The following is a 25291-nucleotide window of genomic DNA, read 5'->3' as shown; positions in this document are numbered from 1 at the left end:
GCGGGTCTGGGATCTCTCTTTGCTGGATGGGGATGTCTCTTTGCTATATGGGGATGTCTCTCTGGATGAATATTCCGTCACTAACCACCCCCACGAATGACGCCCCCCCCCCCCAGGGATCGGGCTGCCCAGTCTAAAATGCCCAGGCCTATTTTTTGGCCCAGTCCGGGCCTGGCTGCTGCTTTCCCTTCGTCAAAATGGCAGTGCCAGCACCTGATAGCCGATTGAAAAATCAGCTCGGACGAGGACACCGCTGGATTCCTAGACAGGCAAATGCCCTAATAGTAAAAGTTAGTGGTTGCAGTATTTGTAGCTGCTGATTTTTAATTTTTTCTGAAGGCACCTGGAGCTCCTCTTTAATGCTCACTGCTCCTCTCAAAAGCGTTCCATGGTGGACCACATTTGGAAGGCATTTGACTGGTGGCTAACAGTGGGTATGTCACCTTCTCACTGCCTGTATTAACCAATGAAAGGGTGCAGCACTGCGTCGCAACCGCTTGTATAACATGCTGTGGAAGAGTGATTGCCGTGCGTCCCCATGCACTTCAACAGGTCACGTTTTGGTGGAGGGTCTGCTTGTTTTTACTCCTCCATTTATTTATATTATAGTGAATAATAATAATAATAAAATGAGCATCAGTCAGAATCACACTGGTGGACTGGTGTATGTATATTAAACATTGTGGTGCGGTCCTATGGCCAGCAGGGGGCGCTGAGGTCAGTGCCCAGATTCCCAGGGAAGGTGGCAGCCGCTGACGTCACGTTACCAGGTGACGGGAGAGACGCTGAGATTAGGGGAAATGCGGAAGAAACTGAGCACGGCGCATGCGCAGCGAGCGCCGCTCCGAACATTTTCAAAGCAGCTGTAATAACCGCGGAGCTGGCCGGGCTGCCGGGCTCGTACCGGTGCTTGCGGCGTGTGTTAGGATGGAGGAGGCCGAGGAGGTGGAGGTGTCTGAATATTACAGAGAAGAGGAGGAAGAGGGGGGAGAGGAAGATGGAGGAGGAGGGAAAGAGTTCTATGAATTCCAGCCTCTGCCAACCCTGCTGGAGGATGAGGTGAGCCATATACATACCTGATGATGACCAGCCCCCCACCCCCTCCCCCCTCTGAGCCCCGGGTACCCCCTTCTCTGCACCAGCCACAGGCAACCTGTGGCTCCCCAACACAGGCCCAGCCAATCAGAGGCTGCCAGGTCATGCTGGGGTTTGTAGTTCCTCCAATGCACAGGATGGGTGTGTGGGGTGATAGCCTGTGTCAGTACAGAGGGAGGGCTATGTGTGCCCCCTGATCCGATATACCCAAACTGGGCGACCAGCCCATAGTCTGAACATCCCCCACACCATCACTGATATTGGGGGGAATGCTCGGCGGCCTAGCCAAATCGTCCCAGCCAATCAGTGTTGGCGGTGGTGCTGGCAGGGCATTGGATCACCCCATAGAGAACATTTATTCCTGTTTATGAAGAAAAGGTGTTGCTTTGTATCATAAACACAAAGTATCAGACCTGGTGGCCTGGGTAATCAGAAGCTGACCGGTCAGGCTGACACTAGTGATCTAGAGACTTGGACCAATAATCTAGACTGGGCTAGTAACTTGAAGGCCAGGGTCCATGATCTGGAGGCGTGGACCAATAATCTAGACTGGACTAGTAACTTGAAGGCCAGGGTCCATGATCTGGAGGCGTGGACCAATAATCTAGACTGGACTAGTAACTTGAAGGCCAGGGTCCATGATCTGGAGGCTGGGACCAATAATCTGGAGGTGGGCACCAATGAGTTGGTACAACTAATCTAGATTGGGGCGAATGATCTGTAGGCTGAAACCAATGATCTAGAGTAGGGTTCCTCCCGAGGTTGCTAAGGATTCCTTGAGCAGCTTCTGTCTTGGATAAGTTCCCACTGACACCATTGATCTTTTTAGCGGTCACTAAAGGGGTGTTTCTTCCCAATGACCACAAGTGTAAGGATAATTCTTTCGACTGACCAAACTAATGCATTGTAGATATTGTCATTTTTAGCAGGGGTTCACTGAGACTGGAAAGATATTTCAAGGGTTCCTCTGTGTTGGAAAGGTTGAGAGGCTGATCTGGAGGCTGGGACTGCTGATCTAGAGCAGAGGTCTCCAAACTGCAGCCCTGGGGCTGGATGCGGCCCTTTGCTTACCTTTATCCAGCCCTTTGTTTTGCCAAGAAAATTCTATGGAAAAGCCTCTCAAGTGTATCAGTCACGGTGCCCAGACAGCTGACCCATAAAGATGCCAAGAGTTGGATACAACTGAAGGGATATATACATACATGACCCAAAATGACCCAAAGCAATCAGGATTATTTATTTATTTTTTTTAAACAGACTGGCCTTAGAAATCTAGAAGAGCGATAGCAGGAAAATATCAGGTGGTCCATGGAGTCTGACCCTTATCGTCTTAATTGTTATATCTGAGTATAGATCAAGGTTTGTTCCAAGCAGGTCTTGAAGTCACCCACTGTTGATGGACTTACCCCTTTTATTCCATTCCAACATAAACTGCTCTTATAGTAAAGTACATGCTTTCAAAGTATAGTTCTGAGCTTACCTCCTGCTAATTTGTGGTCATGTCCCTGTGTTCTCGATCTTGGCTTCATATTGAACTACTGCCCTCCTGAACCACATTCTTGCCCTCCACGTGTTTGAAGGTTTCCGTTTTCCCTTTTTCCCCTATGACTGTACATATTAAGCTCCTGAAGTCTCTCAGACCTTTCACCATTTATGTTGTCCGTTCCCGAATTTGTTCTGTTTTATCAATATCTTTTTGTAAGTGAGGTCTCCAGAACTGAATAAAATATTCTAAAAGATATTTCACTAAATATAGTTGAATCAGGACCTCCTTCCTTCTGGTGATTCCTGTTTTCATGAATTAAGATCTATATAGAGTGTTTGTGACCTTCTTGCTCCTGCTGGTAATCCCTCTAGTGATAACTAAAGTACTATATTGTGGAATCAGGACCTCCTATCTCCCGGTGATCCATCTTTTGATGACTAAAGACCCATATAGAGGACTCATGACCTGCTTCCTCCTGCTGTTAATCTTTAATGATAACTGAAGATTTATATAGGGAATCAGGACCTCCTTCCACCTGCTGGTGATCCCTATAATGATAACAAAAGATTTATATACAACAATCGGGACCCCCTTCCTCATGCTAAGGATAACTCTAGTGATAACTAGAAATCTATATATACTGTAGAGCAGGGGTGTCAAACTCAATTTCATCGTGGGCCGCATCAGCATTATGATTGTCCTCAAAAGGGCCGGTTGTATCTGTAAGATTAGATGTCCAGCGCATCCCCTCCCCTTACATTTGATGTCAAGAGTCACCCCACCATCAGAAGTTGAGTCCCCTACTCTCCCTAACATCACAGTGCATCCCCTTTCCATATGCTGCTGCTGGGAAGAAGCTGGATGCATTGCTTGAAAGTAGAGGTCTGGAGGAGGACCAGAGGAGGGCTGGAGCTCTCCTGCAGCTACAGGAGGGGTGTGAGGGCCACATGAAATGGCCTGGAGGGCCGGATTTGGCCTGCGGGCCTTGTGTTTGACACCTGTGCTGTAGAGGAATCAGGGCTTCCTTCCTGCTGCTGGTAAACCCCTCTAATGATAACTAAGACCCGGTTCACACAGGGGCAACACGACTTGAGGCGACCTGCAAACGACTTCCGCGGCGAATTGCAAAACGACTTCTGTATAGAGGTCTATGCAAGTCGCCCCAAGTCGCCCCTAAAGTCATACAGGAACCTTTTTCTAAGTCGGAGCGACTTGCGTCGCTCCGATTAGAACGGTTCCATTGTACAGAATGGGAGGCGACTTGTCAGGCGACTAGGTCGCCTGGCAAGTCGTCCCTGTGTGAATGGGCTCTAAAGGTCCATGTAATGTAATTGGTACTACCTGCTTCCTGCTGGTGATCCCTTAAGGCCGGGTTCACACCTATGTGATTTAGATGCGGGTTTCCCCGCATCCAATATGTATAGCAGGAGAATGTGACTGGCTCCCTATGGAGCCGGTTCACGTATCTCCGTTGCGGCTGCAGAGCGCACTGCACAGAAACCATGTGCGTCTTTGGCTCTGTTTCAGGGCCAAATTTAGGCATAGAATCGGCCCTGATTCGTCCCTGAAATGGGGAACAGGGATGCACAGCGCTCCTGTGCGATCCGCAGCGAGTTACAGTGTGAACCCGGCCTTAGTGATAAATAAAGATTTGTATAGAGGAATTGGGACCTCTCTCTTGCGGAGGATCCCTTTAGTGATAATTATAGATCCGTGTAAAAGAATCTGGACCTCCTTCCTGTTAATGTCCTATATAGGGGAATCAGGACTTTCTCCCTCCTGTTTATGACCCCTCTAGTAGTAACTAAAGATCTAAATAGTAGAATTAAAACCTCTTTCCTACTGCTGGTAATTCCTTTAGCGAACGGTAAAGCTCTATATAGGGGGATCAGAACCGTCTTACACCTGCTCAGGATCCCTCTAGTGAAAACTAAAGATCTGTATGGTGGAAGCGGGGAACCCTTCCTCCTGCTGGTAATCCCTCAAGTACTAAAACGTATATAGGGGAATCAGGACCCCTGCAAGTTTGTAAATGTCCTGCTAAGCTATTGCTAGACTTGCCAGGCTTCACACATTAGTTGCTCAATTGCAGCAAGTCCGCATTGCATGACTCCAGATCAGTTTTCTTTGCAAACATTCTGCAAGGCTGCTGAGAGTTTTTGTTCATTTATGTTGTGCTATAGTCATCCCACCACAGGGGTCACTGTGACTGAATTTTCATGCTGTAGACTTGCAGAGCTCTTGCTGTAGACTCACCACTGCAACTTTGCTCTAGCTAGAGAGTTAACAGACTTGCAATTAAACACTGCCATAAATTTGTGGCAAGTTATCCTTGCTATTTGGGCTCTTAGAAGATTTTGCATTTGCAAACATTGAATTGCAGTTTACACTGCAATCTTCCAGCAATGCAAAAGCATGTTCCATGTTACAGACTACTCTAGGAATATCATCCCTATTGCACCATCAGCAAAAATGCATGTATTACCCACCAAACCTTCACTTATATCACTTACAAACAGATTAAAATAGAACAGGCCTTGAAAGGGGCCATGTCATATACTGCTAGTGACTTTTCTCTGTTCCAAATGAACCCCAATTACAACCACACTCTGATATCTGTCCTTTAGCCAACTGCATATCCAATAAACCACCCAAGGGTTAAGTCCTAGCTTGTATAACTTATTTATGAGATCATTATGTGGAATTGTATCAAATGCTTTGCTGAAATCAAGATAAACTACATCTACAGCACCACCCTGGTTCAGGCAAAAAAAAAATCAATCAGATTAGTTTGTCCTACACTCAGTAAAGCCAGGCTGCCTGGGGTCCAGCAAGTTTCTTCAAATCATAAAAAATGAACAGTTGTTTTGGGTTACTGCATTTTGTGCATCATCGTTAAAGGTGTTTGATGGTATACTATAGACATTAGCCCCGGTTCACACTAGTGCGATGCGAGAACCCTGCAAATCCAGTGCGGCTTCCCGCATCACAGCTGAATTGCACAGTGATTCACACTGCGATCTGTGAACCGCTGCGGGTGTCAATGTAAAGTTAATGACACCCCCAGAACAGATCGCAGTGCAAACTGTGAAATGGTGCAGGAATCGGATCGCATAGGTGTTCACACCCATGCGATCCAATTCCAGTGTGGACCAAAAAAAGGGTTCTGCGCCATTTTGGTGCGAATACGATAAGATTTCAGTCATACAGATTGTATGGCTGAAATTGCTTTGCACAAAAATCGCATGTGATCTGTACAGCAATGCGGTGCGATTTCACATGCGATGTCTGGCATTGCACACTATGTGAACCCAGCCTGAGGGGATTTTTCTAGTTTACATATAAGTTTACTGCTGTTTATCTTGAAAAATAAACAGTAAAGGATGTCAGTGGGCGGCAATGCATCTTCTCTGGCTATACACATCCTATTGTAACTCTTGTTTCCTTCTGTGCTACATGGGGATGGATGGGCAGTTCAAACACAGCCATGTCAGGTCTGTGTTCAATTTGAGGTCTTGTTTATCTCACACATATCTAAGGCTACTGTAGCATGGGCAATTAGCTCTGATGCGAATAATAGCGGCAGGAATCTGCTGATTCGGTTGTTTCTGCCACCCGTGAGCGGCTAGTTGCGGCCGCCGAGCCCTGCACACTTCAAAGAAAGGTCAGCAAAGGCTGAAGTTATCTGTGGCTGTCTGCACAGCCAGCAATTGCTTGCAGTGATCACTGCTGGATGAACTTTGTGTGTTGAAAAGTGCGTCCAGCAGCGATCACTGCACAGAACGCTCACGGGTGGCAGAAACGGCGACAATCGGCAGATTCCTGCTGCTGTCATTCGCAGCGGGGCTACTAGTTAATATAACTGGATACTAACATTTATAGGTAAAGTTGATCCAGAGAAAATCCGATTGCCTCTTGGGGGATCAGGGAGGAATTTTTTTCCCTGCTGTAGCAAATTGGAGCATGCTCTGCTGGGGTTTTTTGCCTTCCTCTGGATCAACTGTGGGTATAGAATTGGGTATATTGGATTGTACAATATTTTTTACTTTACTTATTTATTTATTTTTTTATGGTTGAACTGGATGGACTTGTCTTTTTTCAACCTAACTAACTATGTAACTTACCCGTGCAAATGTAGCCTAGTGCTTATCATTGTTATATCTCACGTGCTTGTAATACTGATCAATGTTATATCTCACACCCATCTAATAATGATCAATATTATATCTCACACACATCTAATAATGATCAATATTATATCTCACACACATCTAATAATGTTCAATGTTATATCTCTCACACACATCTAATAATGTTCAATGTTATATCTCTCACACACATCTAATAATGTTCAATGTTATATCTCTCACACACATCTAATAATGTTCAATGTTATATCTCTCACACACATCTAATAATGATCAATGTTATCTCTCACACACATCTAATAATGATCAATGTTATCTCTCACACACATCTAATAATGATCAATATTCTATCTCACACGCATCTAATACTGATCAATATTTCACACGCATCTAATACTGATCAATATTATATCTCACGCACATCTAATACTGATCAATATTATATCTCACGCACATCTAATAATGATCAATGTTATATTTCACGCACATCTAATACTGATCAATATTATATCTCACGCACATCTAATACTGATCAATATTATATCTCACGCACATCTAATAATGATCAATGTTATATCTCACACACATCTAATACTGATCAATGTTACATGAAACACATTGGCGTTATGACTATGTAACTGTAAAGGTCATACCAGTGAAAAATATTTTTTTTTTTGGTGAGAATTTTGGGAATCATAAAAACCTGATAGTTGGCAGACAGAGGATCATTGGCAGGGATCCCTCTCCTATAACACAACCCTTTTATAGCTTTACAGTAGACATTTCTGTTGCAAGGGATGGGTGGATGTATGGAATGCTAATAAAATCCATACACATGGCTTCCTGTTTCATATTAGATCTCCTTACAGCTATATCAGTACAACACATTCATTGCAGAGCGATGGAGTTCTCATGTCTGCATTGTTTGAGCAGAACATTGGTTATGCTGGTGATAATGTTCTCATAGCACCGATTTCCAAGAATAATTAGGGAAACTTTTTATCCGGTTTGGAGAATAGAGGAGAATTTTTTGGGTTGGGGCTGCAGGCCAGCTGACCACTAAAGTGTTGTCCCCACTGGTGACATACTGCATATTGAACACTTGCAAACACACTTTGCACTTTCAAAGCATTTGTGTGCAATTTTATTTGCCCGCCCTTAGGTTGGAATGGCAAGTTTGGCACTCTTGAGCGGTGCCTTGTTTTTTTCTTCAACACTTCCACCTGTACTGTGCCATTAAATAGCATTGAGACAGTTCTGGGCGGAGGTCAAGCACAGAAAGAACATCCAAAACCTGCCCTGTTTGTCACCACTGTGGACAAGCCCTTGGTGAATGGGCAGATGTTGCATCTTTCGGGGCAATATACACTATATTACCAAAAGTATTGGGATGCCTGCCTTTACACGCACATGAACTTTAATGGCATCCCAGTCTTAGTTCCTAGGGTTCAACATTGAGTTGGCCCACCATTTGCAGCTATAACAGCTTCAACTCTTCTGGAAGGCTGTCCACAAGGTTTAGTAGTGTATCTATGGGAATGTTTGACCATTCTTCCAGAAGTGCATTTGTGAGGTCAGGCACTGATTTTGAAAAAGAAGGCATGGCTCGCAGTCTCCTCTAATTCATCCCAAAGGTGTTCTATCAGGTTGAGATCAGGACTGTGTGCAGGCCAGTCAAGTTCCTCCACCCCAAACTCGCTCATCCATGTCATTATGGACCTTGCTTTGTGCACTGGTGCTCAGTCATGTTGGAACAGGAAGGGGCCATCCCTTAACTGTTCCCACAAAGTTGGGAGCATGACATTATCCAAATGTCAGAGTCCTGACCTCAACCTGACAGAACACCTTTGGGATGAATGAAACTGAAGACTGCGTGCCAGGCCTTCTTGTTCAACATCAGTGCCTGACCTCACAAATGCACTTCTGGAAGAATGGTCAAACCTTTCCATAGACACTTTCCTAAACCTTGTGGACAGCCTTCCCAGAAGAGCTGAAGCTGTTATAGCTACAAAGGGTGGGTCAACTCAATATTGAACCCTACGGACTAAGACTGGGATGCCATTAAAGTTCATGTGCGTGTAAAGACAGACGTCCCAATACTTTTGGTAATATAGTGTATGTCTGGCTTTATACAGGTCTGCTTAATTAAATTAGAATTCCAGGCAAAACCTAATTCACCTTAAAAATGCCCCCCCACAATGTTGGCTAACCTATGTAAGCAAGATGTACAGGATATATTTGCCTATTTTCAGCTCGCTCTGGTCCAGTCACGTGATCCGGATCCCCTGTATCAGTCAGCAGTGGTTCTAGTGGTGAGGACAGAGTGCCAGCAACAGAAGGGCCATAAGAGCTTATGGGTGACATCACCACTCCAGGATGATTTTTGCGCGCTCTCTCCACTCCTGTGCAGCCGCTGTTGGCTGACATGGGAGATCACATGACCGGACTGGAGTGGGCTGAAAACAAGCAGACTATGAGTGCGATTTCATGTGCGGCTTGTTGACAGATGGCTTTAACAGATGTCAGTGCAAGTCACACAGAACTAGTGCAGGAACCTTTTTAAAGTTGACTTGAGTCGCAGTGATTTGAATGGTTCCATTGGCGCAACGCAAAGGGTGCAACTTTTCATGCGACTTTGAACTGTCAAGTCTCACGACAAGTTGTACTGGTGTGAACCAGGGCTTAGTCTAGAATTCTAGTTTAATGCTTCCCTTTTACCTGGCCCAGACAACTTGTGACATAACAACAATAGGTATAATGTCTTATAGGTCTCTGATTTTCACTACTATATCAATTTCCTTAGACCAGTTTTGCATGATTAAAGGTGAACTATAGACAAACTGCTAAATACACAGATGAAATACATATCTTGGTGCTGGCTTACATGCTAAAGGATTTATACTTCTGTCTATTCAGTCCTGAAATTGACACAGCTCTGCCACACATCTCAGCCCAGTCTGGCAGGGCGAGAAACCTTTTTGTTCTCTGCTGCAATTAGGTTCACCTCCCTCCCAAGCCTGTGACTGGACAGTGAAAGGTGAAGCAGCAGACTGAAGAGCTTATCCCTCTATCCGCATATTCCTTGTTAGCACCTGAGCGTTTTTACATGCAGGCAGTTTAATGGAGTATTAATGAATACAGACCGGGTGCTAACAAGGTGAGTATAATGGGTGGGGCACTTTGCTAAGACTCGGTCCCTTTGCTCTGAATGTTGGGTTCACTCCGTTGTGGTGCATTAAGGCATACGTGTTAACGTGTGTTAAGGCAGCCTATTCTTTTGGACTGCTTAAAGTGGCGTACACACTATAAGAAAAACCGGGCAAACGTTCGTCCAATTTTTCTCGATGCTTCACGTGAAATCGGAACCGGAGTGACGGTTTATGTAATGCAGCCCCCCACAACGTACATCTTTTGGCAAAATTAAGAATGAATGGCACCAACGCATGCATTGCCGCAGCACTGCAGTGTGAACATGGCCATAAAGCACCTGTAGCTTAGGTTCACACTGACAGCGGGATTGAAAACAGTTTTTATACCCGCATGTCAGTCCGACTTCGGGAGCAATTTCAGAGATATCTGTGCGGGTTTCTGCACAGATGTCTATACAAATCGCACCCCAAAGGCACCAAAAGTAGTACAGAAACTACTTTTGGGAATCGGTGTGGCACCGCACCGATTCGGATGGTGCCATTGCCGGCAATAGCCACTGATTTGACATGTCAAATCGCATGCCAAATGGCATCAATGGGAACCTAGGCGTATTCTACAGTCTGGAGAGTGTTAAGAACAGCTAAATGCGAGCTGTTGGCTGACAATCTGCAAGCTTCAGCGCTGCTTGAAGACCTACTTCAAAAAATGCTTTGTGCATTGTTCCTGGAAGCTGGTCGCTCTCCCTCATGTTTGTATAATGAGAATATTGATCCCGATCAATTTATCAGTGCTGATCCAGCTTAGCAGGTGTATAAAATAGAATTGCCACTTCATCCCTTTAAAACTTGACACATATAAATAACACAAGTTATGTGGATGATTAAATACAGGTAAAGCATGGCATGAATCTAAATATGTCTAATATTATATATTTAGTCATGTCTGGGGCCATGTTACAACCACAAGCTCATGGTTGTGGCGCATTGGTTCTATTAAAAATTGGCATTTGTCAAAGAAAAAAAACCTGCGATTTGACAGCGCTGATATGTGTGAATGACAAAACGCGTAACTCGCATTTCAGATGCCATTCATTTGAATGACCCCTCAAATAGCGGTGCGGGTCTGCCGTGATTGTCGAGCGATAAAACGTGCTGCAATCGCGGCAACCCACATCGCGGGACGCATGTCGCCCCAAAGTAGTTCCTGAACTAATTTTGGGCGACATCCGTCCCGTGATGTCATCACGGCTCCAGCCAATCACAGCACCGGAGCCCACGAACCCGGAAATAACTTCAGGAGACATGTCGCTGGTCACAGCGGTGTGCGGGGACCGCTGCAACAGCTTCAAGGTAAGTATTTCATAATTATGCCTTTTTGTCTTGCAGGGTTTTTTTTTTTTCAGAATTTACAACCACTTTAGCAGCACCATCTTTAATGTAATGCATTGTTAGGGTGTGCCCCCCAAGTATTTGTTAGATTCTAGTATACTTCGCTTCTTTATCCCTAATAACTGCTTCAATCACAGCATGAATCATTGCAGACATCGCTCTATTTTTTAAGAATATACTGCAGCTCACAGGTGAGTCCCTACGGCCATAATACTACATAGCATGATGCAGGCGGTGAGGTGCACGCCCTGCCACTGCTTGCAGAAATCAAGATAAATCAGAAATCGGACGGCTGCACACTCACACGATGCAATTTTGGCTTTATTCAAAAGTACAAAATCCTTTAAAAACAACCAAACACAGACAGGCAAGGAGTTACAAGGTTGACGCGTTTCACACGGAACCCGTGCTTTATCAAAAGCATGAATTCCGTGTGAAACGCGTCAACCTTGTTCCCCCTGCCTGTCTGGGCTTGGTTGTTTATACAATAGTATAAAATCCTTTAAAAACAACCAAGCACAGACAGGCAGGGGGTTACAAGGTTGACGCGTTTCACCTGCAATTCATGCTTTTAATAAAGCACGGGTTTTGTGTGAAACGCGTCAACCTTGTAACCCCCTGCCTGCCTGGATTTTGTACTATTGTATAAAGCCGAAATTGCATTGTGTCAGTGTGCAGCCGTCCGATTTTTGATTTATCACTCTACTTTTTTTTTAGTCTCAACGAGATTCAGGTGGGAAGATTTCCGGGAGCTTGCTATGGTCTGCTTAGCGGTCATCGTTATTTGTAGTAGCAAAGCAAACCTGTGTTTTGTTTAAGTAATCAGACTTCCGGTTCATAAGAGCGGCTAGCGGGTCAGGAGCTACTAGTTGCATAAACAAGGTAGAGAGGATCTGGAAAATGTCCTCCCAGAAGGAGGCAACTATAGGACAGGACCACCATATGTGGTGTGTGCCTAAATTTCCACAGCCGTGGCAAGAAATTTACTTTTTTCTTAGAAGTCACCTCTTTTGTAACCATTTTCTTGGAAAATAAGAGCCTATCACAAACCTGAGCAATTCAAACCGAAAATATGCTTGTAGGAATACATAGGCAGGGATTACCCTCAGTGAAAATGGCATGTTACAATAATAGAAATACAGGAAGCTGAAGTTCTATGCAATTCCATAGATTGATGGCCCTGTTGACCAAAGAGGAGGCTCCAGAAGTGGGCACAAATGTCATTCTCACAGGAAAGGTCGGAATTTGTTTAAAACTTCAGCTGCCTATACATCTGGATCTAAGGTTTATTTTGGCGTGCACCTTTCGCTTGTGTGTTGTAGCCATGGTGGATAAAAATCAATAATTTAAGTGATTTTTTTTTTAATTTAAATACAATTTTTTTGATTTTTCTCCAAAAAATAAAAATAAAATGCTTTTGGAGTAAAAATCTATCTAAAGACAGTTTACTATTTAGGATACATTAATAATTTAGTTTATGCAGCATGAAATGGAGCTTAGTTATGTAGCAAGCCGTATATTCTGCAATATTTGCATTTTTGGTAAACTCATTTAATGAATCCAAGCTCTGCAAACTGAGATAACATGCACTGCATTGATGCATTCACACAATTTCACAGTAACCATGAGATAAAACAAACTTTAGTAATGTTCCTTTATCCCATTGTTTTGCAAATCTATGTACACTACAAACTGTATGATTGTTTGAATAGGAATGCATCTGCACCAGGCTCGAAGTGTGAGGAGGAAGGCATGCAGTAAAAATGAAACTGAAACCTTCTAAGCAGCTTATAAACCCTGTGATCTTTATGTACATAGCTTGAACTGCTTTATTCCTCCCTTGAGGAGCAAAATGGCAGCAAGCCGTTAAAGAGACCCAGTTTGGGAACATTTACTAACCGGACAGTTTATTATTCTAAATAGGAAACCTTCATTTTGTTTGGGGGCGCCCAGAGCGGCGATCACACCATGTTGCTAGGAGACGGAGATGCCTGTAATCGGCTCTCCTCGCCTCACACTGACAGTGTGAGGCGAGGAGAGCCGATCAGCGGCATCACTTCACAGGGGACAGCTAGGTATGTAATCGGGGCACTGATCATCAGTGCCCTGAGTACAATAAAGCGCCCAGCAGTGTGTGCCCACCAGTGCCAGCAAACAGTGCCCACCAGTGCCGGCAATCAGTACCCGTCACTGCTGCCCATCACTGCTGCCCTTCAGTGCCGCCTATCCTTGCCACCTATCTGTGCCTACCAGTGCCACCTATCTGTGGTCATCAGTGCCACCTATTGGTGCCCATAAGTGCAGCAGATTTGTGCCTCCTTATAAGTGCCACCATATCAGTGCCCATCAGTGCAGCCTATCAGCGCCCATCAGTGAAGGAGAAAAATTACTTATTTACATAATTTACTGACAGAAACTAAGAAAAATGTTATTTTTTTTCAAAATTTTCAGCTTTTTTTTTTTTTAAGGAAAAGATAAACCCAAAAGTGATTAAATACCACCAAAAAAAAGCTCTGTTTGTGTGAAGAAAATGATAAAAATTTCACATGGTTACAGTGTAGCATGACCGCGCAATTGTCATTGAAAGCGTGACAGCACTGAAAGCTGAAAAATGGCCCGGGCAGGAAGGGGGTGTAAGTGCCCAGTATTGAAGTAGTTAAAGAGCACCTGTCATTTCAGATCCATCATTAGCGGGCATCCACTCACCTGCTGCCACCACGTCGCTCACCTTGTTGTGTCTTTGTTGCATCACCAGCCGTCCCTTTAAAGTGAATTGGACTGTCGGTGAGTGAACAGCGGGTCAGAGGAGGATCTGCTGCAGGACAGAGATGACAGTTGCACTTTAAAAATTATGATTTAAATCGAGTTGATTTAAATCGATCTTTTTTACTAGTGATTTTAAATTGTGATTTAAATTGACTTTATTTAAATGAAATCCACCCTGGTTGTAGCAATGACTGCTAAAACTCACGTGTTAATGTGCTCTATATGTGGTGTGTTGCAGTGCTGTTCATTATGATGGTCATCCCAATGCATTGTATAGTAGAGCCCAGCATTCCATAGAGCACCCTAACCCTCAAGCAGGCAAAGGTGCACAGTAATGTTTCCTTGTTGGAAATCCCCATCCACGTGACTTCTTATCCCACCCTTGTTTGGTGAAGTGTCAGTAAACAGAAGTACTTGGACAACAGTAAATACCGGTAAATGCTCAAGGAATGTAAGAACCGGGTGCACCTGTTTATTAGCATCGATTACTTGGCTCCTGGGTTGTCCAGCCCTGAATAGTATACATAACATGCTCTCCATTTCCACCAAAACTGATGACTTCATCATGGACTTTTTTTTTTTTTTTTTAACTCCATTAACATGCCTTACTTGTATCGTTATTCTTGCTTTTAAGGTTTTAAGCTGGTCTAGTCAAGTCATACCCCAGTGCAATCATCTGCATGCAGGAGGAAGGCAAACTTCCCACACAAGGATAACTGTCCATCCCTACTGCCATCAGCCTGGAATATTGTGGGAGGCTGACTGCTGCTGTGCCTGGATGGGGCCTTTAGGGCAGTATACACCTAAGGATGAATGCTTGGAGCACAGTCTGCATTCTGAGCATTCATCCCTGGGTGCATACTGCCCTTAGGGCTGCTACTACTTTAACTGACAATTGCGCGGTCATGCAACGCTGTACACAAATAAAATATCTGTCTTTTTTTTTTTCCCCACAAATAAAGCTCTCTTTTGGTGATATTTGATCACCACTACATTCTTTATTTTAATGCTATAAGCAAAAAAAGACCGTCAATTTAAAAAGACAAATAAAATTTTTTTCTACTTTCTGCTATAAAACATATCCAATAAAAAAAAATTAAGAAGTCTAATTTCTTCATAAATTTAGGTCAATATGTATTCTGCTACATATTTTTGGTAAACAAAAATCCCAATAATCGTATATTGATTGGTTTGCTCAAAAGTTTTATAGCTTCTACAAACTATGGTGTGTGTGTATATACTGGAATTATTATTTATTTATTTATTAACTAGTAATGGCGGCGATCAGTGACTTTTATAGCGGGACTGCAATATTGTGGTGGACAATTGGACACTAACTGACACGTTTGACACTTTGTGGGAACCAGTGACTCAAAATATGCACTGTCACTGTACTAATGACACTAGCTGGGAAGGGGTTAAACGTTGAGAGCGATCAAAGAGTTAAATATGTGCCTAACCAGTGTTTTTGTGTACTGTGTGAGGTGCTTTTACTAAGGTAGGTAATGCTCTTTTATTCCCTGCTTTGCAGGGAAAGAAAATCAAGTACTTACAAGCTGAGAGGACAGAGCTCTGCCTTGTTTACATAGGCAGGGGGTCTGTCCTGTGAGTTTTCCCGACGATCGGCACCCCTACCCGGAAGTGCCAGATCATGTACCTAATAAGTGATCTGGCACAGGAGAGCTATTTTGCCGCCGTATATGTACCGTATCTCACAGACGCGAGTACACCCCTCACATTTTTTGTAAATATTTTCTTCTATCTTTTCATGTGACAACACTGAAGAAATTGAAGTAAAAAAGTGTGGCGCTAATGAGTAGTGAGACTCCTGTTGTTAAACAGGTAGAAAGAGTGGTATAGGAGAAAGTGAAAACACCTTTAGTGTAAATAGGTAAAAGTGTTTGTAGGACGTACATAAAAATATATATACTGGGTAATATACACAATGCAGGTGGAAACACAGTGTGTGTTTAACAATAAAAAACTCAGTGAAAAAAACTGAAAATTGGGAGACAGTCAAACATATAAGATACAACAAATAAATATCAATGCAAGATATCTAGAGAAGCTGAGTGTGTTAATCCACAGAACTAGAATTCAATGGAGGTGGCAGGCAAATAAAAGGACACCGGTATCTCTAGGGGAAAAAGGCATACATAGGGTCTCAAAAGTCTCTTAGATAGCAAAATCGGATAGTCTCATTCAGTCCCACAGGTAACTGGATGTGAGCTGTCTTCTCAAGAGATAATCTGAGGGTTATTGGGAAAGGTCCCGACCAATACACTAGATCTCGGCTCAAATGGATAATTCCCACCAGAAGGAAGAGAAAAGCAAAAAAATGCCCTTACCAGATCCGGTGGACTCGCAGGCCGTAGCGGTGAGTCAAATGAGCCTATACCGTTAAACGGTGTGGGGTAAAGGTTTGTAGGAGAACTTGTAAACCATCTTGTCATCAGTCCTCATAAGAAGCACCGATTTGGAATCCGGGGTCCCCAGGGTATGGTTCCGATCACCGGGTCACCGTTTCCTCAGAAAACCATCATGTGTGCAAATAAGCAAGAAAAAAGGGGGAAAAAACTCCACATAGTGTAAATCCTTGGTTTGCAAAGAGCATGAAAGCACTTTATTTAGGGAGTGTACTCCGGAAAAAATGTTGTTACAGGCAGGGGGCGGTAAAAACTAGGCCCAAAATAAAATAAAAACAAGCATAAAAGTTATAAAACGGGCGCAGTAGATGGTGGTGGGGTATAATCATAAAAACCAACACTGAAGAAATGACACTTTGCTACAATGTAAAGTAGCGAGTGTACAGCTTGTATAACAGTGTAAATTTGCTGTCCCCTCAAAATAACTCAACACACAGCCATTAATGTCTAAACTGCTGGCAACAAAAATGAGTACACCCCAAATATTTTGTGTGGCCACCATTATTTTCCAGCACTGCCTTAACCCCCTTGGGCATGGAGTTCACCAGAGCTTCACAGGTTGCCATTGGAGTCCTCTTCCACTCCTCCATGATGACATCACGGAGCTGGTGAATGTTAGAGACCTTGCCCTCCTACACTTTCCACTTGAGGATGTCCCACATATGCACAATAGGTTTTAGGTCTGGAGACATTCTTGGCCAGTCCATCACCTTTACCCTCAGCTTCTTTAGCAAGGCAGTGGTCATCTTGGAAGTGTGTTTGGGGTCCTTATCAAGTTGGAATACTGCCCTGCGGCCCAGCCTCCAAAGGGAGGGATCATGCTTTGGTTCAGTATGTCACAGTACATGTTGGCATTCATGGTTCCCTCAATGAACTGTAGCTCCCCAGTGCCGGCAGCACTCATGCAGCCCCAGACCATGACACTCCCACCACCATGCTTGACTATAGGCAAGACACACTTGTCTTTGTACTCCTCACCTGGTTGCTGCCACACACTCTTGACACCATCTGAACTTAATAAGTTTATCTTGGTCTCATCAGACCACAGGACATGGTTCCAGTAATCCATGTCCTTAGTCTGCTTGTCTTCAGCAAGCTGTTTGCAGGTTTTCTTGTGTATAATCCTTAGAAGAGGCTTCCTTCTGGGATGACAGCCATGCAGACTACATTTGATGTAGTGTGCAGCGTATGGTCTGAGCACTGACAGGCTGACCCCCCCCACCCCTTCAACCTCTGCAGCAATGCTGGCAGCACTCATACGTCTATTTCCCAAAGATAATCTCTGGATATGATGCTGAGCACGCGCACTCAACTTCTTTGGTGGACCATGGCGAGGCCTGTTCTGAGTGGAACCTGTCCTGTTAAACCACTGTATGGTCTCGGCCACTGTACTGCAGCTCAGTTTCAGGGTCTTGGCAATCTTCTTATAGCCTAGGCCTGTGATGGTGAACCTTGGCACCCCTGATGTTTTAGAACTACATTTCCCATGATGCTCATGCACTCTGTAGTGTAGGTGAGCATCATGGGTAATGTAGTTCCAAAACATCTGGAGTGCCAAGGTTCACCATCACTGGCCTAGGCCATCTTTATGTAGAGCAACAATTCTTTTTTTTCAGATCCTCAGAGAGTTCTTTGCCATGAGGTGTCATGTTGAACTTCCAGTGACCAGTATGAGAGAGTGATAACACCAAATTTAACACACCTGCTCCCCATTCACACCTGAGACCTTGTAACACTAATGAGTCACATGACATCGAGGAGGGAAAATGGCTAATTGGGCCCAATTTGGACATTTTCACTTAGGGGTGTACTCACTTTTGTTGCCAGCAGTTTAGACATTAATGGCTGTGTGTTGAGTTATTTTGAGGGGACAGCAAATTTACACTGTTATACAAGCTGTACACTCACTGCTTTACATTGTAGCAAAGTGTCATTTCTTCAGTGTTGTCACATGAAAAGATATAATAAAATATTTACAAAAATGTGAGGGGCGTACTCACTTTCGTGAGATACTGTAAGTTATACAGTCGGCAAGCGGTTAAACCACATCCAGAATGCATGCACAGTGTTGGCCATGTATTCCAATGGCCCAAGTTCACACCAGTGCGGTCAGTTCCAGTGATTTCAACAAGAGTACAACCTGCTGCATTGGAACGCGTTGGCCTGCAGCTGTCTCTTAGGGCTTGTGCACACAGGACGTTTTTACAGCTGCTGTTAGGGGCGTCTGGCATTTTTTTTTTTTTTTAACTGCCTCTAAAAGCCCTACCATGTTAGCCTGTGTGTCCATGCACACACAAACTGTCAGAGGCGTTTAGGGGCAGTAGAAAAAAACGACAGCCTGTGCTTCCAGGAGCAGTAAAAACGAGCTTCAAAAATAGGGAGTGTTTTTCATGAAAAAAACGCCCAAAAACGCTAACGTGGGAAAATGCGCAAATACCGCTACAGGCTGTCCCCAGGTTACGAACACAACGAACACAAGGACTGTAGGTTTGTTCTTAACTGGAATTTGTGTGCAAGTTGGAACAGTCTCCTGCTTGTCTGAGCAGATTACTGGCACACATAGGATTTGAAGGTACCTGGAAGAGGATTTTTACTACCTTATGTATTTTATAGTCTGGTGCACTGTAAGCCCCATCAAAATGTGAGTACCCTGATGTTCCTTTTTCTAATTAAACTTACAAACAAACGATAATACACTATCCAGCCTCTTTTTTATATTTTAACTGTTTGCCGACCGCCGCACACAGATGTACGTCGGCAGAATGGCACAGGCAGGTAAATGGACGTACCTTTACGTCCCTTTAAATTTGCCGCCTATCACCGGCGGCCCGCGATTGCAGGATGGAGAGGCAGAACGGGGAGATGTCTATGTAAACAAGGCATTTCCCTGTTCTGCCTAGTGACATCACAGGGATCTACTGTTCCTTGTCATCGGGAACAGTGATCACTGTCATGTCAGTGGTAGCCCCCCCCCCACAGTTAGAACCACTCTCTAGGACACACTTAACCCCTTGATCGCCCCCTAGTGTTTAACCCCTTCCCTGCCAGTGTCATTTAAACAGTAATCGGTGCATTTTTATAGCTCTGATCGCTGTATAAATGACAATGGTCCCAAAATAGTGTCAAAAGTGTCCGATGTGTCCACCATAATGTCGCAGTCACAATAAAAATTGCAGATCGCCGCCATTACTAATAAAAAAATAATAATAAAAATGCCATAAATGTATCCCCTATTTTGTAGACGCTATAACTTTTTCTCAAACCAATCAATATACGCTTATTGCAATTTTTTTTTTTTTGTTACCAAAAATATGTAGAAGAATACATATCGGCCTAAACTGAGAAAAAATTATTTATTTTTTTTTTTTTTTATATATATTTTTTGGGTATATTTATTATAGTAAAAATTATTGCTTTTTTTTTTTTTTTTTTTTTTTTTGTTTATAGCGGAGGTGATCAAATACCCCCCAAAAGAAAGCTCTATTTGTGGGGGAAAAAAAGGACGTCAATTTTGTTTGGGTACAACGTCGCACGACCGCGCAATTGTCGGCTAAAGCGACGCAGTGCCGAATCGCAAACAATGCTCTGGTCAGGAAGGGGGTAAAATCTTCCGGGGCTGAAGTGGTTAACATTGAGGATATCCTCTGAGGATGTAACCGTGGGATCCTGCTGAAAACTTATTAACTCAGAGCCCAAGAGTGGTTCAACAGCTTATGTAGACCAAACTTAGTTGTGCGGTCACACAGCTTAAGGTGAGCGCAGCCACACGGGGGAGGGGAGCACGTGTGCAAAGTCACCCTCTTACTGAATAGGATTTTTCTTCACAAGAGTCACTTTTTGAAATATTATTGCACGCATGCACTTTAACATCTGAGGATTTGAAAATTACTGAGGACATTGTTGTGTTTTTTTGGAAACATGTTATTCAATGGAAGAATTTTTCTTCACTGTGAACTTGCTTGATTTACTAATTTTTGTTGCACCGTATTTTATATTTGTTTTTTCTTCTTGTGTGAGAATTTATAGTATTGATGTTATTGTAATAGCAATCTTTTAGCATTAGTGCTATTATTGCACAGCTCTGCATTTTCTTTGTTATTTTTATACTGGTTTTTCACACATTATGGGATTATGATTGATGCATAGCAGCTGTGCACAGGCACTTGATTCACCTTCAGTCCGGGTTCACACTGGTGCGACACGACAGCCGTCCTACTTTGGATCCGACTTTGCCCTGCGACTTGAAGCCGACATGTGTCCGACTTTCAATGAACAGGGATCAGACTTGGATCACCGCCAATACCAGGCACAGTGTTTGAATCTTGAGGGGGAACTCCACACCAAATTTTAAATAAAAAACCGGCATGGGTTCCCCCTCCAAGAGCATACCAGGCCCTTGGGTCTGGTATGGATTTTAAGGGGAACCCCCTTCGCCGATAAAACGGCATGGGGGTTGCTCCCAAATCCATACCAGACCCTTATCCGAGCACGTAGCCTGGCCGGTCAGGAAAAGGGGTGGGGACGAGCGAGCGCCCCCCTCCTGAACCGTACCAGGCCGCATGCCCTCAACATGGGGGGAGGTGCTTTCGGGCAGGGGGGCACCCTGCGGCCCCCCCACCCCAAAGCACCTTGTCCCAATGTTGATGAGGACAAGGGCCTCTTCCCGACAACCCCGGCCATTTGGTTGTCGGAGTCTGCAGGCGGGGGGCTTATCGGAATCCGGGGACCCCCACCCTATGTGAATGAGTACGGGGTATATCCTACCCCTACCCATTCACCTAGGAAAAATAATGTCAATAAAAAAAAACAACTAGACAGGTTTTAAAAGTAATTTTTTAGGCAGCTCCAGGGGTCTTCATCCGACTTTGGGGGTCTTCTTCCGACTTCAGGGATCTCTTCCTTCTTCTCCACGCTCTCTGGCCTCTTCTCCGCGCTCTCCGGTTCTTCTCCCGCTCTCCGGTATCTTCTGCTGGGCTCCTCCGCTTTCTTCTGCACTTTTGCCCGCTCCTTTGCTAGTGGTGGCCCGGTCTTCTCCGTCGTCTTCTTCCCTATCTTCTTCTTCCGATGTTGGCACGACGCTCTCTCCCGCTGTAATGCGGTGTGCTCAACGACTTATATAGGCATGGGGCGTAGTCATCGGGTGATGTCATCAGGTGACTCCGCCCCTTAAGATGCCACCGCCCGGGGCATGATGAGGACGTGACGTCATAAGGGGCGGAGTCACCGGATGACATCACCTGGTGACCACACCCCATGCCTATATAAGTCGTTGCACACCGCATTACAGCGGGAGAGAGCGTTGTGTCAACATCGGAAGAAGAGAAGAGGAAAGAAGACGACTGAGAATACCGGGCCACCGCTAGCAAAAGAGTGGGCAAAAGAGCAGAAAATAGCGGAGGAGCCCGGCAGAAGATACCGGAGAGCGGCAGAAGATACCGGAGAGCGCGGAGAAGAAGGAAGAGACCTCTGAAGACGGAAGAAGACCCCCGGAGCTGTCTAATAAATTACTTTAAAAACCTGTCTAGTGTGTTTGTTTTTTTTTTTTTTTTTTTTTTTTATTGACACTTTTTTTCCCTAGGTGAATGGGTAGGGGTACGATGTACCTCATACTCATTCACATAGGGTGGAGGGCCAGGATCTGGGGCCCCCTTATTAAAGGGGGCTCCCGGATTCCGATAAGCCCCCCGCCCTCAGACCCCGACAACCAACGGCCAGGGTTGTCGGGAAGAGGCCCTTGTCCTCATCAACATGGGGACAAGGTGCTTTGGGGTGAGGGGGCCGCAGGGCGCCCCCCTGCCACAAAGCACCCACCCCCCCATGTTTAGGGCATGTGGCCTGGTACGGTTCAGGAAGGGGGCGCTTGCTTGTCCCCACCCCTTTTCCTGACCGGCCGGGCTGCGTGCTCGGATAAGGGTCTGGTGTGGATTTTGGGGGAACCCCCACGCCATTTTTTTGCCGTAGGGGTTCCCCTTAAAATCCATACAGAACTAAGGGCCTGGTATGCCCCTGGTGGGGGAACCCATGCCATTTTTTTATTTAAAATTTGGTGCATAGTTCCCCCTCAAGATTCATACCAAACACAGTACCTGGTATTGGCGGGGATCCAAGTCTGATCCCTGTGCATTGAAAGTCGGACTTATGTCGGCTTCAAGTCACAGGGCAAAGTCGGATCCAAAGTAGGGTGGCTGTTGTGTCGCACCAGTGTGAACCTGGCCTCACATGGGTTGTTTTTAACCACCCCTGATGCCAATTGTAGCTTAGGGCTAGTTTAGGGTAGCTCGCAGGATTTTTTTATCTATATAAGGATTTCCATCAGTGGCGGCTGGTGCTCCAAAATTTTTGGGGGGGCGCAAACAAACTGAAAAATTCTTAAAAAAACCCCATCAATTGCAGTGCCACTGTACCCCCTCAGACGCCGCCACTGTGCCCCCTCAGACGCCGCCACTGTGCCCCCTCAGACGCCGCCACTGTGCCCCCTCAGACGCCGCCACTGTGCCCCCTCAGACGCCGCCACTGTGCCCCCTCAGACGCCGCCACTGTGCCCCCTCAGACGCCGCCACTGTGCCCCATCTAATTCTGCCAGTGTGCCCCCCGCCGGCCCGTCTGCACTTGCCTGTCACATTGGGACAGCTCCTCGATGTCCTCTCCACCCATCCTCTGCTATGATTGGACGCCTGATCCAAGCACCTGATTGGTGGAGACTCGGTTTAGTGTTTAGAAAAGTGAATATTTATTTGCTTTTCTAACACAGCTGAGCGACCTGCCAGCACCCAGCAAGGTGCTCGCAGGTCACCTTTTTTGATGCCTGTTAGAGCCTATGGCTCTAATCAGGTGCTTCAAAACCACCCCCATGCCACTGTAAAATTCAGAAAAGGGGCCGGGCGCCAGAATAGGGGGTGGCAGCGGCGGCCATAGATAGATTCATGCAATGCATGAATCTTTTTCTATTGGTGCTGGAGGGGGGTGGCAGGAGAGGGGGCAGCGCCCGTGCTCCCTTAATGCACGGACCCCACTTTTCATTAATATTCAGTGGTGTCAGTTCACAGCTGAATGTAGATTTTCTTGAAGCTTGTCACGCAAAAAAAGGGCTTGAGCTTCTTTTGGGGTACAGTTTTGGCCCCAATAGACATCAGTAGGAGCTCCTGAAAAATGTGACTGGTTTTTGTGTTTTCTTGCCAAATAACTACACCAATGACGAAGAAATATAATTCACACCCGAAGTGCATGCAACAACGCCTGTACAATTGCTAAAAAGTGAACACTCGAGTTTATAAATATTTACATGCAAAGCTGATTTCATATATTCATATGTATTGAAGTGAAGCCAGCGTTGGTGATTATTGCATGCTCTGTGAACGGAGATCTGTGTAGTGATTTATCATCATGTCTTTGCATAACAACAGTTCATGTCGCTGAAGACGTCAGCGCTCTGATCAGAGACGTGTGTGCTTAGGGAGTGGGTCGCTATGGGGCTGTTTGGTATTCTGGCTTTGCCTTACAGCTGCAGGGATTGCCATAGGTCCAAGTGTACAATGTGCTGATTAGAAAGCCAAAGAAGAGTCACTGATGCTTTCATTTCACTGGCTGCGCCCCGAGGGCTCTCAAGGATTTCTCATCTAACTTACACCCAGGAATTCATAAATCATATCGCAGATATACACTCACCGGGGCACTTTATTAGGTACCACTGTTCAATTGCTTGGTAACACAAATTGCCAATCACATGACAGCAACTCCATGCATTTAGACATCTAGACGTGGTGAAGACGACTGCTGAAGTTCAAAATGAGCATCAGAATGGGGAAGAAAGAGGATTTAAGTGACTTTGAATGTGGTATGGTTGTTGTCAGACGGGCTGGTCCGAGTATTTCAAAAACTGCTGATCTACTGGGATTTGCATGCACAACTAACTCTAGGGTTTACAGAGAATGGTCCGAAAAAGGAAAATATCCAGTGAGCGGCAGTTGTGTGGAGGAAAATGCTTTGTTCATGTCAGAGGCGAATGGACAGACTGGTTCGAGATGATAGAAAGGCAACATTAACTCAAATAACCACTCGCTACAACCAAGGTGTGCAGAATACCATCTTTGAACGCACAACACATCAAACCCTGAAGCAGATGGGCTACAGAAGCAGAAGACCACACGGGGTGTCACTCCTGTCAGCTAAGAACAGGGAACTGAGACTTCAATTTGCACAGGGTCACCAAAATCGGACAATAGAAGATTGGAAAAACATTGCCTGGTCTGATGAGTCTCCATTTCAGATGGTAGGGTCAGAATTTGGCATAAACAACATGAAAGCATAGATCCATCCTGCCTTGTATCAATGGTTCAGGCTGATGGTGGTGGTATAACGGTGTGGGGGATATTTTTCTTTGCATTTCATTGTATAAGGCAACCTATTGAAATGGATAGACACAATTATGTGAACCTAGCCTCAGACCCTTCACATCACAATCCCGTTATTACATCAGTGTTCTCAGTTGACCCCCTCTTCACATCAAGATACCCCCCTTTACATATCAAAGTATCCCCATTTACTTCACATCAGTCCTCCTTATCCCCCCTTCATATCACTCCTCTCCCCTTTTACATTACAGTCCTTAGCCCCTCCACAGTGCAGTCCCCAGCCCCCATTTATATCACCCCCTTCTCATTCCTGTCCTTGACCCCCTTTATATCACCCCCCTCCTTCACAGTGCAGTCCCCAGCCCCCATTTATATCACCCCCTTCTCATTCCTGTCCTTGCCCCTCTTATGTATCATCCCCCCCCCCCCCCCCCCCCCCACCCATCTCCACCTTCACATTGCAGTCTCCATCCCTCCTTCA

General features: G+C 45.0%; 1 protein-coding gene across 1 annotated transcript in view; it reads left to right on the top strand.

The window, feature by feature from the left end:
• Nucleotides 1-794: 794 nt before the first annotated feature.
• KNDC1 (kinase non-catalytic C-lobe domain containing 1) overlaps nucleotides 795-25291 on the top strand; it is a 238237-nt gene continuing 213740 nt past the window's right edge. The window contains exon 1 of the mRNA XM_073596077.1: nucleotides 795-1059. Coding sequence (XP_073452178.1) covers nucleotides 826-1059 — 234 coding nt within the window. The 5' untranslated portion in view covers nucleotides 795-825. The remainder of the gene's footprint in view (nucleotides 1060-25291) is intronic.

The sequence above is a fragment of the Aquarana catesbeiana genome, linkage group LG08 (assembly GCF_042186555.1).
Source record: "Aquarana catesbeiana isolate 2022-GZ linkage group LG08, ASM4218655v1, whole genome shotgun sequence".
Classification (NCBI taxonomy): domain Eukaryota; kingdom Metazoa; phylum Chordata; class Amphibia; order Anura; family Ranidae; genus Aquarana; species Aquarana catesbeiana.
Note: the sequence above shows the minus strand (reverse complement) of the source record. Positions and strands in the feature narration are given on the sequence as shown.